At 38.2% G+C, this 15646-nt stretch overlaps 1 protein-coding gene across 2 annotated transcripts in view; it reads left to right on the top strand.

Moving 5' to 3' along the window:
* Positions 1-15646, top strand: part of MOCOS (molybdenum cofactor sulfurase) — a 221339-nt gene that overhangs the window by 110170 nt on the left and 95523 nt on the right. For both annotated transcript variants that reach the window (XR_002435508.1, XM_021388068.1), the window contains exon 5: positions 10816-10892. Coding sequence is in view for 1 of the 2 variants with exons in the window: in XM_021388068.1 (XP_021243743.1) it covers positions 10816-10892 (77 nt within the window). In the remaining variant the exon portion in view is untranslated. The remainder of the gene's footprint in view (positions 1-10815; positions 10893-15646) is intronic.

Raw genomic sequence — 15646 nt, 5'->3', positions numbered from 1 at the left:
GTGGCAAGAACCTTCTGGGTGATGGTATCAGTTCGCTGACAAAAGCACCCAGACTGTAATCTCTTCTTTAATACTGACCCTGTATGTAAGACCTTTGACATGGGGGCAGGAGGGCAAGTTGTTGTTGTTTTGTTCCGACTACTACTCTTGGGAAACTGTTCAGTAATCTCATTTTGAACACAAAACTTCTAATTTGCAGTCTGTATTATACTTTTACAATCTGCATTACACTGTGGTCAGTCTGATAATTTATCTGAATTTTATCCTGTAGCTTAAATAGCTCTATTTCCTCCCTGGTTATTACTCACCTGTTCTATTTTTGACATACCGAGAGCAATTCTGCCTAGATTTGAGCTTCCATTCTAAATGAACTGAACACTTTGATAAGATAGCCTGTCCTTTTCTCTGATCATCATACAAAGTATGCCACAGAAAATTGTATCAGATCTTCATTGACTGAGCTAGCATTTTTCTATCTGTAAATCCTAGCGTGTTTTCTTGACTGTGATGCTGGTGGCTGATAGCTGATGTGATCAACTATTAAGTTTGTTGCTTCAGATGACAATCCTTCAGTTCATGGCAGGAGCTAATGTCAATAATCTCTATAATGATTTATGCGTAGTATTATACTTACTGTACATTATAGCACATTGGATGTTTCATCTTGTTTCTATTTTTAGGGTTTTCAAAAAAATCTATTTCTTTCTGTATACAATATTTAGCCCCCTCTTCTGCATTGACAATTTCCAGATTTCATTTCATGAGCTTGTTTTGTGCTCACATTACAACTACCTTTTTTTGCCAAGGTCATTACTACCAAAGGAGACACTTGTCCCAAACCAAGTCCTTGAGGAACTAAACAAGTTCCCTTTTCCCTGCTTAGTAGTTCCCCTTTCAGCACAATTTCTTAGCCTATTGTAGCACTCTTCCAATAATCCTTATTCTGTAATAGCTTCTCATGTGGCACTAGAGGTAATGCTTTGATGAAAATCAGATAAATTAGTTCTTTTGCATTTTCTTTGCCCAGAAAAACAGAGTGCTCTGCAAAAGGCAGTCTCTCTGGGCCCAGTTCCATTGGCACAGTTCATGGTGATCCATGGTGGAACCTGCTTTTATTTACTCATGTAATTGTTGTTTGCTTCAGAATTTGTTTTCAAGATGGACATAACACATTGTTACCTGGATCACTCCTGTTTCCCTTGCTTTAAGAGAAATACTGTATTTAATGTTTTTTATTGGAGGTTTGACAAATTTGTTTACTGGCGCATGTTGCTGGACTTGACAGCTTTTTATGTCAATTTCTTACTATTCTGGGACATAGTTTATCTGTCTTCCTCTGCTCAAGTACATTAAAGCCTTTGAGGTTAGTTTCCACACCAGTTGCAATAACTTCAATTTTCACACTTTCTACACACTTTCAGCCATGAGTCACCCTTTCCTGACCTATGTTTTTCTTCAGCATCCTTCTTAAAAACTAAAGATAAGTAGTAGTTATTTGATTTTCAGGCCCTTTTTCCTCTCCCACCTCTTCGCTCATTGAATAACGATAATTCTTTTATTTTTATTTATATTCTTTACCTTATAAGTGCTATGTATTATTTATATTTTTCTTCTTTGCAAATAATGGTTTGCTGTTCAGTTTAATTTACTTTGTCAGAGTCTAATACAGCTTGGCTCTTGGGAATTCTCACTTCATCCTTGTGCTTTCTATCTTTCCAGAAGTAGCCCCCTTTGTTTAGCAGTCTTTCTGTTTTCATATCAGCTTTTATAAGCAGTGCTAAAAACTTAAGACCTTTTTTTAATGCAGGTTGTTTCTGGAGGCTTTCTCTAGAAATTTTTCTCTCTTCTTCCAATTTTTGGGATGCAAATTGCATGCATTTTTGAACTTGGACTTCAAGTAACTTTAGGTCTCCTCTGTATCTATGTCCCTGATGTCTTCAGTCCAGTTTTCCTGACCACGCAATTTGATGAATATTTCAATTTGCCTCTTTCAAGCTGAAAACCTTGTTTGGGGTAGCTTATCTGTCTATGCCACATAAACTTACAGTTCTTCAGACCAGAGTTTCCATCAGACAGAATCTTCTATCATATGTTGCATAACCACTCACAAAAGCCAAATTAAAGGTAATTTTATTTGTACTTAGTTTTGTTTGCTGTCGGTTCCAATGTTAAAGATTGAACTCAGTAACTCAACAAATCTTGTCATCTTGTGTTTTCTAAATTATGTGTAGGAAGTGAAGGTAGTACATATTTCCGTGAGAGAAAAATATCTGATGTTATCCAAGAACTTTTTTCCCATAGGAGGATCTCAGCGACTGGTTTTGTTTATTTTAATCATCTCACCAGGGATACTTCAGTTCAAACCAGTTCTGTTGTTTTCGCTATCTCTCACCTCATTCTCTTTTCTTTAGCACGTTTTCTAATTGTGGTTATTTGACTACCCTATACGTCTCTCAATGCTCAAAAGTAGAAAAAACTTCGGAAGAGGTCTGTATATTACAGTAGTTCTGAGCTCCCAATGTGTGAAGACAGCTTTGTAGGTTTTGCAGTAAAGCATTTGACTGCAGGATGCCCCTGGGTTGGTGTAGCATGTCTTGCTACCAATATTTCTTCTTCAAGTATGAGAGTGGGACAGGAAGGGTATGTTTTTCCTCACTGAAAATCTCAGTTGGCTCCGATGCCTAGAAGAGTTGCAGGCACACGTTGGAATGCCTCATTAGCTGGAGTATCTCTTGTACTTGTCTCTTCGCATTCTACTCTGGCAATTTTACTGCAATCATAAAGGTCTCCATATGCAAACTAGCTATCAGACCTTCTTCTGAACCTAAGTTGTTTTATAGCAGTAATTCAGTTAGGCCAATACTATCCAGATGCCAGCCTTTCTGGATACACAAGGTGTTGCTGGTACATATATCATACATTAATTTAGGTGCTTAGAACTTGTTACTGTTCCTTACACCTAATTGGCATAAGACACCAGCTACAATCAGACATGTGCACAGTAGCATCAGAAGGAAAAGACAACAGTGGTAATGCTGTGTTCTTCCTGTCAACACACGCATGAAGGCTTCTAGCATCCACTTAATGCTCTTTTCAGTTTATAAGGAAAGAAAATGAATTCTCAATCCTCAATCTGAATTCTTTTCTCTTATTCCCACCAGCAAAATACCTAGACCTGAAGGCTTGCCATGGTAATTTACAGAAATGAAGTACTCAAATTCAGTCCTGTCAGTGGTGGAAAGGTTTGTGCATTGCAGTAAGCCCTGCTCTGAGGCACAGACCTTTCTGTAGGACTGAGCCCACACTCTGGAAAGCAGTCACGGGGATTTTTCTCTGTTATCTAGAGTTAAGTTACTACTCCATTATCTGAGGTCATTGATCTGAGTCTGCCTCACTGTCACACGTGGTTAGACAGCTGTATTGTTACATGTGCATCCTTAAGAATAAACTCCTGTTCAAGTGAAGTCTTTTTTGTCTGCCTAATTTTAAATTGATTTGTCTCTAATAGTTCATTACAAAGTTATTCTTTATCATCAAGTGCACCTTAAAAATGGAAGATTGCATCTCTGTCTTCATTAGGAAATAAACAGATCTGTTTATACTGAATATGGACAAGTGATTACAGCTGGTCAGATTATTGCCTATGAAAAATTTATCTCCAGAATGTCTTTCATCCTTTCTTTCCTTCTAGGAAGAAAATCAAAGAAAGGGTTTTGAATTTTTATTAATGATTCATTACTCATAATTTATCAGTGAACAGTTTATGCAAATATACTTTGCAAATTGCTCACTTTAACTGTTACTTGGGGTTATGTCTGGATCTTACCTTCCCATGGGAAGCAGAGGTATGAGTATTTGGATGATATTTAATCATGTGAGAATAATGCATATCAAACGTTAAATACCCAGATACAGAAGTGATTTGCAAGAAACCTGCTCACAGTGAATTGCACCTTACTGGAGTTCTTGTTGACATTAAGTTATGATTTAAGATGAATGAGTAAATTGCAAGCGAGCTAACTGAGAGCTGAACATACTATTATTTGAGGCCAGTGAACCAGCAGGGCTCCTGTTCCCAGAGACTGACTTTTATGTTTAATATATGTTAAGGAAATGTCCCTTTCTGTGGTGTTTTATATACCTTAAGGTAATACTGTTTGCGCAGTGGAATTTTAAAAGGAAAGACTATTTTGTTTCCTCCACCCCGTCAGTTCAAAGAAATCACATTGCCCTGTCTTGCAAGGTTGGAAGGGAACCTTTGGCTAGTGACAAATGCATTTCAGGACTTTTTGTAACTGATGGATCTTGAGTGGAGGAAAAAAAAAAAACAACGTAGCTTTATTGTTCTGTAGAGGGTTCATGTAAGACTTGGTGGGAGAGGGTGTTAGCCTTGAGATGTAACTTCTAAGTTGTTGTATGGTTTAAATGTTTATTGGCTACAGTTCTTGTTTAAATAATTCCTTTTAAATAAATATTGTAAACTATTAGTTGTACAAATAGTAGGAAAAAGCTCATTTTATAAAAATTTGCATACAGCTGAAGGTAATTGTGATGTAGTGTTCTCAGAAGTGTAATTTTTACTCAAAGGCAAAGCCCTGAGGATCTGATAATCTGTAAAATCAGAATATGTCATTCAGACTGACTTGACTAATAGACTGAAGGATTGCTCATCTTTATGTGCAAAAAGGGAAGATTTTTTGGATACAGATAGAGAGCAAAGTTCCCAATTAGACATTGTATATAAAATGCGGAGACATTTGAGAAATAAAAATGGATTGATTTATTTGTCCCATTTCCTACTCCACAAAGGGCCCTGGTAAGTATTCTCCTTTCATTGTGTGAGAATCAGTCACTGCCCATGAACATGTAATGTGCTTCTAAGAGAGGTAAAAATGAGCTGCTGGAGAAGTGTGAGTAGGTGTCCTGTTCAGGAGTCTATAATTTATTACTGTCCTCCTGGCATTTGAATTCCTGTCTACCTGCAGCACACTTCTGCGTAGGTAGTTATGCAAAAGTTGAATTCTTACAAAAGCTTAGTGATAGCATACTCGCCCATTACAATGGTCTATCCCCCAATTTTATTTACTTACAGTAGCAGCATCCACTATGTAAAACAAAGATATTCACTCTAAAGGGAGCATACACTAGCGGATAGGGGCCTGGGGATCAGATCCTGTTTGGAAAATGTTATTTGTGGAGGAGCAGAAAGGCTGTAGCTGGCTGGTTGGTCTCAAATGACACTGTGGTAACAGTCAGCTATTGCTATTTGCATAGCCAGCATTCCACCTAGCTAAGAAGGTAACTAATTGGCAAATTGCTAGCAGTGAATGGAATCAGCTGTGAGGAGACAAAGCCAGAGCAAAGGGAACCCATCCTCTCGAGAGTCACTAACAGCCCAGAAGAGGTGTCAGAGAACCTGACACCTGAGATACCCTGCTCAGGGGCAGAACAGGGCCTTAAAGGTCTAACAAACCAGTAAAGTCGTGTTTTAAGTTAAAGAAAAGCAAAACAAATAGAGCTCCTTTTGTAAGAGTTGGTTTTTGATGTTGAGAAGCAGTGAGACCAATTAAGATCTGTTCCCCTGCTAATAACAGAGATGGCAATTACTAACGTATAAACATGGATGTGATGGAAACGAGTCTGTTCCTACAGTCATGAACTTGACACTGTATACCCTTGGTGCTATTGTAATTCCAGCAGAAGTCAATTTAGAACAAACAGGTGTATTTCTATAAAGTACAGAAATGAAATTTATCGAGACGGTTGTTTCATGTGGAGATGATATGGAATATCTCTCAGAGGTGAGAAACAGGATCTGAATGAACTGCTTTTAAATGCATGCCAAGAACCTCTCTGTATTGTAGTACTTTTTAATTAGATGAAAATAAATGAATTGAAAAGATGAAAGGAACACGTGTAACATCTCACTTCAAAGGACAGTTCCACTCTTGATGAGTGTTTAAAAAAAGAAAAAAAAAGGGAAGAAAGAAAGGAAAAGAAGCTTATTCAAGAAATGTGCTTTTTTTTTTCCTGTGGATTTGCCTTCACTTTTACCTGCCTCAGAAACTAAGGGATGACTTTTGCTCATCTGACCTAAATGGAGTCAATGCCCCAGTGTAAGAGAGAGTGGAGCTTGAGTGACAGTGATGTTCCCTCTGCACACTGGGCTTTGTATTGACTCAGCAATGCTCTCAGATGAGCTGGATTATTTTTTGACCTTGTGGAGGAATTTTTATCAAAGTTTCAAAGCTCTGGGCTATACTCTGGCCAGAGAAACTAACGTGCAGTGGCTCTGTGACTGGATTTACTTTGGATAAATGGGGAAAAAAAAAAAAAAAAGCAGCTGAATGTCTCATCTGCCTGCTGGGCAAGTCAGCCTTCCCAGAAAGGAGAGGCCAGCACTCCCACCTAAAAGTTGGGCCATGTATACTGTCCATATACAGAATAACTTTTGTTATTTGAGATATTTCACAACCTTATCAATGGCCAATTGGTCTTGAGGACCCTTTTAGACCCCTTACTTAAGTCAGTGCTGTCCAACCATGGAGTTATATTTCTGTCTTCCACCAAATTTTACTTCTCTCTTTGAACAGGAATAGTTTGTTTTGTTTTTATTTCTAATCACATCCGTCCAGGGCATGATGTGTTATCACATCTATATGCAAAGGTGACTTGCCTAAGAGAGGGTGAGTTCAAACTGTCCAGGAAAATCACAGTTTCTTTCACTGATTCTTTTGCCCTGAAGTTTAGAAAACAACATTTGTATGCAGAAGCCTAAAAGAAAAGTGTCACGACAACCACTCAACAGTATTGAAAGAAAAACGAGCCCTCTCCATTCCTCAGGAGATCATGATAGTGGGACCTGTAAGCCGTTTTCTCTCATGGCTCAGAGGAAGAATCAGCACTTTTAGAAGCACAGGTCTTGTGTGACTTGCAAAGGAGGAGCAGCTCATCAATTTCATAACTCCCTGATAAGATTTAGGCAGGCTGCTCTGTGTCTTTGTTATGCCGTGAGCTGTTTAAGGAGTTTGCCAAATAGCAGGTTGATGTGAAATGCTATCAAGTTTTCACAAACACAATTAGCTAAGCAATTGAGCTCATCCCAGCTGTGATTAAGTGGGATTAATTATAATAAGAACTAGCTAAGAGAGGTAAGCTTGATGTTTCCTGAGTTGATACTCTGTACTATTATCCCGTGTAAGTATCCTTTATATGTTGTCAGCTGCAGAGACTTCATTACTTTGGGAAATGGCTGCTGGACCAGCATTAAAATGAGTTTCATCCTAAACTGATTGTTCTAACACTGGAACTGCTATTGAGTGGGCAAAAAATTACTTTGAAGTATCAGTTACATGAGAAAAAGTAGCCATTCAGGTCAATGTTTTACAGTGTAAAGGCGCATGTTTACTCTCAGTCCTAAATACAGTTAAATATTCTGGGAAAGAGCTTCTGTGTCCCAAGAGAGGAGCAGCTACCCTTCATAGCATTGTGGTTTGCTTTGGTAATGATTAAGCTTCTATAGTTTTTAAGGCTTTGTTTACTGAATACCAGACTTTATAGATAATTCATGTAAACTTCTCAAGGGATAATGCAAAATGATCAATAAATAGCTGGAAATATGGAGGAGTTGACAGCATTACATGAAGTTGCACATAGGATGTTCAGTAAATCAGGAGATTATACAGAAGACATTACACATTGTGTAATGTCTGTAGTGTAAATATACACGTTATATAAATAACAGAATATTAGTGCTTTCTTTATCAGAAGAGAAAAGCTGCTATTGTAGAAATCAAGTGGGCATCCAAATACAGGAATGGAATATTGCAAAATATTGTATCTGTATCTGAATTGTAAAAGGAGACTTGCCCATATCTTTGAGCAAATATTTTCGGCATTACATTTTAGCCCCCTGCACAAGTAGGATGTGGAGCTATTGGAGTGAGTCCAGAGGAGAGCCATGAAGACTGCCACTCAAAGGGCTTGAGCATCTCTCCTATGAGGAAAGGGTGGGGGAGATGGGCTTGTTTAGCTTGGAGAAGAGAAGGCTCCAGAAGACATCATTACATCCTTCCAGTACTTGATGGGAGCTTATAAACAGAAAGAGGAATGACTTTTTACGTGATCTAATAGTGATAGAACAAGGGGGAATGGCTTTAAACTAAAAGAGGGGAGATTTAGTGTAGCTATTAGGAAGAAATTTTTTACTCAGTGAGTGGTGAGGCACTGGAATAGGCTGCCCAGAGAAGCTGTTGATACCCCATCCCTGGAAGTGTCCAAGGTTGGGTTGGATGGGGCCCTGGGCAGCCTGATCTGATGGGTGACAACTGTGCCTATGGCAGGTTTTTTTGTTATGTTTTGTTTGTTTGTTTTTGGTTTTTTTTTACATCTACTACCATAGTGATTGCACTGTTCTGGAGCATAATGTTTGATGGAAAAAAAAAAACATTGTTGTGTTTGCTTTATTTTTTCTGAACAGAAGGGGATTCCTAGTCTCTCGACTACTTTAGTGAAAATCTTTAAGATCATAAAACATTATCATGGTTCATGCATCTTCTGTTGTTTAGTGATGGGTGAACTCCAGTTGTCTCCTGGGTTAATAATCGTATCTAATGAACGAAAGTCCAGTTTTGTCTTCCCTTTTTACCTAGTGTGTGATTTAGGGGCCTTTGAAGATCTCTGCTGCCACCTTTGTAGCCTTTTCAAGTACTTTTCCATTCTGATTATTGTTGAAGGTTATGCAGTCTTTTTGGTGGCCTCAGTGCCTGTGTCTCTACTCTGGTCTTCAAATCCCAGTGCTTTAAATGCTTTGCTACCCATTGCCAATATTTGAGCAGGGCCAGTTACCTCTCTCTTAAGTAGTTTCGCTATAATGTCTGCTTGGCAACTGTGTGGGACCACTGTGACATTTCCCTCTGAATATGCAAATTTTTAATGTTTTTCTACATTTAATTTCAAAACCACTCTTAGCGTCTGTCTTCTCTCCTTTTTTCTCCCACCATTCTTTTCTGGCGTTTTGGAAGTATTGCTTCCCTCTGATACTGATCCACACGTTATAACTGAAAACTAGCAATGTTCAGGAGTATAAGATTTTGCTATTAATTATTATTAGACAAGATTCAGAAATTTCTAAGAAGGATTCTTTGGCCTGTGTTGTGTTGGAATGCATGGGCATAAATGATCCCTTTTTGAGTGTTCTTCCTTGCACTACTTCTTTCATATCATTTGATTTGTAATTATTTACTGCTTCTGTTATCTTTTCTCACAACTGAACATATTACCATGTAGAATCAAGTCCAGCCACCAACTAGCCCTGCACAATAGTCAGGTATTGCACTTATATGGAACTTTACCAAATATTTTTTTAGAAGCCTTCTATGTACTTCAGCTGACTCTACTGTCAGTGCAGCGTGTCTTGTTTCCATTAGTAGGTAACTACAGAAGAATGAAATAGAAGTATGAAAAATCACTGTTGAAGTGAGAGCTATTATGCTATTCTGTTGAGAATTATTTTGTTAAAGGAAAAGTATTAGAAGTCTTGATGTTTCACACCTTTGAGTCTTTTCACACTACATATTTAATTGTGGCACCAAAAGCATTTCTATCTGCAAGAAAAGTGATACATCCTGGAAAAAAAAATCCTTTTTTTCTTGTGTGTCATGTGTACATGTAAAATATTTTTTACCCAAACGCTCCTTTGTTGTGCTCAGTGATATTCAGAAGTGTTCAGTGTGGACATCATCAGCCCTTTCTGAGAATGGTTCAAGGAACATCATGTTCCTGGGAAGGCTTTGTTCTCATGGTGAAAGTTTAGCTTTAATCTTGAACTATGAGACATGGAGCTGTTGCTGGCGGGTTCATTTCCAGCCTTACCTGTTACAGCTTTGGAGGTTACTACCTCTTTCTTAGAGAAGTGCTGTGATCTCAGTTTCAGTGTAACACGGTAGTGAATTCTGTATAGTTTAACCTCCTTGTGTTGGCAGCATTATTCTGCATTCCCTTCCATTGTGAAACAAGCTGAATGGTCACTCCTTAAACCTCTCTGTAAGCTGTGGATCTATTTTGATGCCTGATATGACATCTCTTCTCTTCTGCCCACTTGAAATTCTCTTGGGCTCTCTTTCATGAATCCTGCCTTGGAGCAGCATCTTCTGAGTTGCAGGAATGGCTGCAGTTGTTATAAAAGTCCATCAAATCAAGCATTTTTGTCTCCATTTCATGTTTACCCTGTTGGTTGTGGATGCATGTCTTGCCCCATCCTTTTATAGGGCTCTTGTTATAGGTCAGTTAATTTTCATTTCCAGTAGCATTGCATGGAGGGAGGTTTATTAGTTATGTTCCTCTTTCCTCCAGGTAAGGAAAGTCTCTTCTTGTCTTTAAATTCAACTGTACTAAATGTAATCACCTGGAGTAGAGCAAACACAAAATGTCCTCCTGTTGCCTCACCTATTCCTGTCAACTTCTAACAGCTGAAGGAAACAACTTAGAACCTTATGACATTAGGGTGATGTAATGTAAATATTACCCATTAGTTAAAAAATCCAAAATACTCAAGTAGCCTACATAGGAGAAAATAGAGCTGTTATGTATAAGCAGTTGCTCAAATGAACTTTTAGCTTTAAATAATACATTTTGACTTCACAAGACTGGAACAAGAGTGGCACTTAGAAGACTTCAAGATAAATCCCTAAGGGAAGAGTTCCCACTCTGCAAGTTAGATTCTCTGGACATAAAATAGTAACTCACAAAATAGATTTAAAGTCTGTATGATACCTGCATGATTTGTTTACTGTGCTGCTTTGTTCTATTCTTCAGGTTTGAAGACGGCACAGTCTCTTTTCTTGATATCATTGCTCTGAAACATGGATTTGATGTTCTGGAAAAATTCACAGGTCAGTAACATAACTCTAATAATGAAGACTGAATTTCAGATTTATACTTGGGACACAAATCTGATTGTGTGTCCTGTGGCTGTAGCTTAATTTTCCTTTCTCGATTTATAATCCACTTTCATCAGTATGAAGATTGGAGTCTTCAGGATTAATGGGTTTATTCAGGTCTTGCCTATTGGATCATTCTATCCTACTTTGGAAAAAACAAAGTATCCGGACTATTCTCCCCAAACACGTATGCAAGGCTTGATTACATCAAGTACACATAGTCTGCCTGACACTCAGAAAGATGCAATAGGAAAATAATAGTAGGATGTAGCTGAGCTACATTCTGTTCAGTCTTGAGGCAGTAAGAGTTCCTGCTGTGCATGAGGACCATGCAACTTGACCTCGTACAGAAAAGCAATTTAGTAATAGAGATTTAGAGAGAAATCGGGGAAGTGTTTAGAGAACACCCTTTTTGCTAGATAGGAAATACACTTCCACCGAGTGGATATTTCTTTTCATACAGAAACTTTTCAAACTATGATTTTTCACAGCAGTTATTCTGTCTGTACTTTGGCATGCTGTACTGGAAAACAGCATTATGTGTTCTGTTGCTGTTTGATTCTGTGGTTCTTTTTTTGTTTGTTTTTCTTATTTTGTTCTTAATGTGATATAACTTAGCACTGTGGATCTTAGAGAAATTCCCGATTTCTCTTTTGGAAATGCACATGGTTGCAAAATTGTAACGCGCTTCCTGCTCCTTGAGGTGCAGGATGAAAGAAGAAACAGCAGTCACAACTTGCAGCAAGGGAAGTTCTGACTAGGTATAAAGAAGTACTTTTTTCAGGATGAGCGTAATCAAATCTTGGAACAAGTGCCCAAAGAAGGCTGTCAAATCTCCATCCTTTGAGATGTTCGGAATTTGACTGGACTTGTCCTGAACAATCTGATGTAGCTTTACAGTTACCTCTGCAGTGAGCTGGATGTTGAAACAGATGACCTTAGGAGGTCAAGCTTGAAGTATTCTATGCTTCTCTAAGTTCTGAAGGCGACTGCTTCCCTTCAGGCCAAGGATATTGTAATACAGATAGAGGCATACTGAGCTGTGCAAAGTGGGGGACAGGCCTTTCCAATTACTGCTTAGGGCATATTCACGCAGCAGTCAGAGCCTGTGGCTGTGTACAGAGATAACTACAGCTTGCATGCTGCCATCTTCATCTCTCCTGTGCTTTATGAGTTTGACATTCCTCAGTCACAGGAACTTTGGCAAGCCAGTGTGAACCTGCTAAATGTGCCTTTGCAGTAGGCTTCTCCAGGAAGATCGTTTCTGTGGCACGTTTACTGCCATGTCTTCATCTCCCCAGGCAAAAGTGCAGGTGGCCTGGGATGAGAGGCTAGCGCAGGCTCCCTAGCTTGTGAGGGAGTCTTCTGATTTTGAACCCCTTTTCTTCAGCTCCCACATGTTTGAGTGTCTTTGAACCCTTAATGTGTAGCTAATGCTACAGTTAGAGCTATAACCTTGAGCTGAATCATTGTCTTCAAGCCAGACACTCTGTGGCATGTTGATTCCATGATGCCCTGCAGTGCTGGGGCCTGGCACTGAGGCTGCTTTCACTTTAAAAGCGTGCAAGGTTAACAAAATTCATGTTTCATACTCAGGTATATGTACAGTTAATGTGTAAGGTTTGAACCTCCCTTCTCCAGTGCATTCTTTAACTTCCTATATTAAGGCATAAAGCGCATCGTGATTTAGGAGACCTGAGTCTGGAGGGATACCGACCATGTACTTTTAAGGCTGCTAGCGTTCGTGGAGGTTTCTTGTCATGATTTGTCTGAAGATTTCTAGTTTCTTCCTCATAGAGGAAGATTTTTTGAGGGGTATTCTTTTAGATACTTACTGATGTGGAAATCAATAGCAGAGTTTGATATGAGTTTCACTGAGCCCCAACCAGTAAGGTTGTTTTGCTTTGTTGTGCCCTGCTTGAAGACCAGGGATCCAAAGTGAACCTGTTCTGTGCATACCTTCTTGCACTACAAAATGCTTTAGAAGAATGTACAATCTTAAGCAAGCACATTCCTTTTTTAAAGGGGGCTAACTGCTTTGGTTTAATGTGTAGGAGCATTGCCTGGCACCTCTTCCATTGGTCATCCATCTAAGTACCCATCTCTTGGTACCCATTTCAGCTAAACTACTGGAGAAACTTAATACTAGGCAGAGGGGAATACTTGATTCGGAACCTGAATAAAGTGGGTAGTAGTGGATAGAAGAGTAGAATACATGCATGAATAAACAGCCTGCTAAGGCTTCCTAGTCTTTACTATTTCTTTTAATTTGCCTTCTCACCATTAGCAGTGATGAAAATCTAAGATAGCTGAAGTGACTTTTAGTGACCTACGTCAAAGGGTTTTCCACAAAACTTTTGTGAGAGTGGATGATTTGGCTTCAGTTATGGACTTGATTCATTTATTGCTTATGCTCTTTTTGTGTGTGTACATTTTAAGATTTTTTTGAAAGTCTGGCTTGAGTAATTACTTTCTGTCTCCAATATCTGAAGTACATCAAGTTGTATTTTCTCTAACACTCATCAATGCCTAGATTTAACTAGTTCAAATAGCAAAGCAGTTGTATTTATATTATACTGAAGGGAATATAGTGAATTGTTGTGTTTGTTCATTAATAAAAAATGCACTCAACTATATCAACACCATATTCTTTACCAGTCTGCCTGAATAAAGTAATTAAACAGCTTTTCATGGCACTCTATCACTTTCAGAATAGCTGTGGACTGCTATCTTCTGGATGCTAGAACATTTCTAAACTTTTTAGTTTAGTAAGTTTGCTAAAGCAGTGATGTATAACAACAACTATACTGAATTAACTTTTTCAGAATATTTTAATTAGTGTATTCTAACTGTTATGTTAACTTCTGCTTTTTCTGACATTGCTTATTGTACAGCTTAGATTTTTACTAGAAAGCAAGGTATCTCAAAGCTGAAAATTTCTAGGTCAAAACTATGGAGGTTATTTCAAATCTTTAGACTAATAACTCTTCTGTAAATAAATGAAAATTTAGGAATATTTCTATTTTCCTTTTGAAAATTATTTTTTCCTCTGTGCTTAATAGTAGAAAGGTAAAGGGAAATGAGAAAAAAACATTATAGGGCAAACAAGAAGAAACCTGCGCTAAGGAGAAAACTGAGAAACTAAATAACGTTTGTGACACGTATTTGAATTTACAAACTTCTGCACTAGTGGTGTAGCCTTAGGTATTTTGGTGATCTCTAGTCTGATATTCAAGTGCCACACTGAAAAGCAGAAGTGCCAGCACTACCTCTTGACATCTACAAGAAACCAGATTAACTCACAGGAACCCACAGAGAAACAAGAAATTGAATTCTGCAAAGGATTTTAGACACCACATGATCCCTGAGTTTTCCCCAAAGTCAGTTATTTGTGACCTCATCTGGAAAACAATTTTTAATTCATTTAAGTAGGAATGTTCAACATCTCTGTTCATACTAAAAACAAAGTGATTATGATTACATGTATGTGTGTATGTAAGTATACATTTGCACATGATATGTTTTTTAATTAAGATGTACACCCACCGTGCAAAGATGATAGTACAAAGTTATATGGCTATGGTCACTTTGGGGTTTTTCCATCATAAAATGTATTTTGTCAGCCCACTTGTCAAAGGTAGTGTAAAGAGTCACTGCAGTGCTGCAGCTTCCTTGGCCTGCGGCCTGCAAAGTGATTGGTGCAGTGAATCTACCTGTGCCTGACACAACCGATGCAACAAGGGATGTAGTCCTTTGGCATTGCCTGGACATCACTGAGAACGCTGGAGCATTGCAAGTTACTTAATTTCTGTAGAAGGTACACTGCTTTTTTTGAACAAAGATTATTGGCATTTGCAGGTATACAACAAAGACATCACATACAGTAGGAGCACTTCATAATCAAAAATGACTGCAGATTTGTTTTAATCCACTTGATGCATATTTCTTCCACCTCAGCTGTCAGAGTTTTCAGTGTCAAAATGCGCTGTCAGAGGGGAATCACTTCTGAATGATGCTTTCCCGTAGCTCCTGGGGTACTTGCTTTGCATTCACTCAGTACAAAAAAAGTAGTTCTCATTCTGGGTTGTAAATAGCCTGGAGCAGGAACAAGCAAGATGAAGAAAATGTTTTTGTTACTAATTGTTCCCCTGTGGGTTATAAAAGCATTGCTGAAGTCCTCTTGCGATGTAAGGTGACTGGATTGGACCAGTGTAATTATTGAAGAAGAGAGGGAGATCACCAATGGAAGGTTTCATCATTAGGCTATGCTGAGATAAATAGAAATCTGCTTCTGAATCTGGTATCATCCCAACTAAGTCCCTGACCTGTTTCAACTTCCATTTAACAACAAGGCATATATCATGCTAAAGTTATATCATGGTGATTGTGACTAAACCGATTTCTGAAATCTTGTGTCTTAGGAATTTTCATCTTGACCTTAGCTGCTACACACTTTCATTAGTAAATATTTATCAGTTTTACAAATGAAACAAATGTATATCATTTGGAATTATTTCAGGAGTGGTACTTTAATTATGATGTCTATTCAGGAAACATTATTTCTTTTCACAAGAAAATATTATATGCATTGGAAGAAATAATAAAATGCAGACGTTCTCTTAAGGATAAGTCACTGGGTGCTTGATTAGTTGTAGGAAGTAGAAGATTGCTTTAGCTTTCATAGAGGCAGTTATACTACAACACAG

This window comes from Numida meleagris, chromosome 2 (genome assembly GCF_002078875.1).
Source record: "Numida meleagris isolate 19003 breed g44 Domestic line chromosome 2, NumMel1.0, whole genome shotgun sequence".
In the NCBI taxonomy this organism is placed as follows: domain Eukaryota; kingdom Metazoa; phylum Chordata; class Aves; order Galliformes; family Numididae; genus Numida; species Numida meleagris.
The sequence above is the reverse complement of the archived record's forward strand: the minus strand, read 5'-3'. Positions and strand labels throughout refer to the sequence as shown.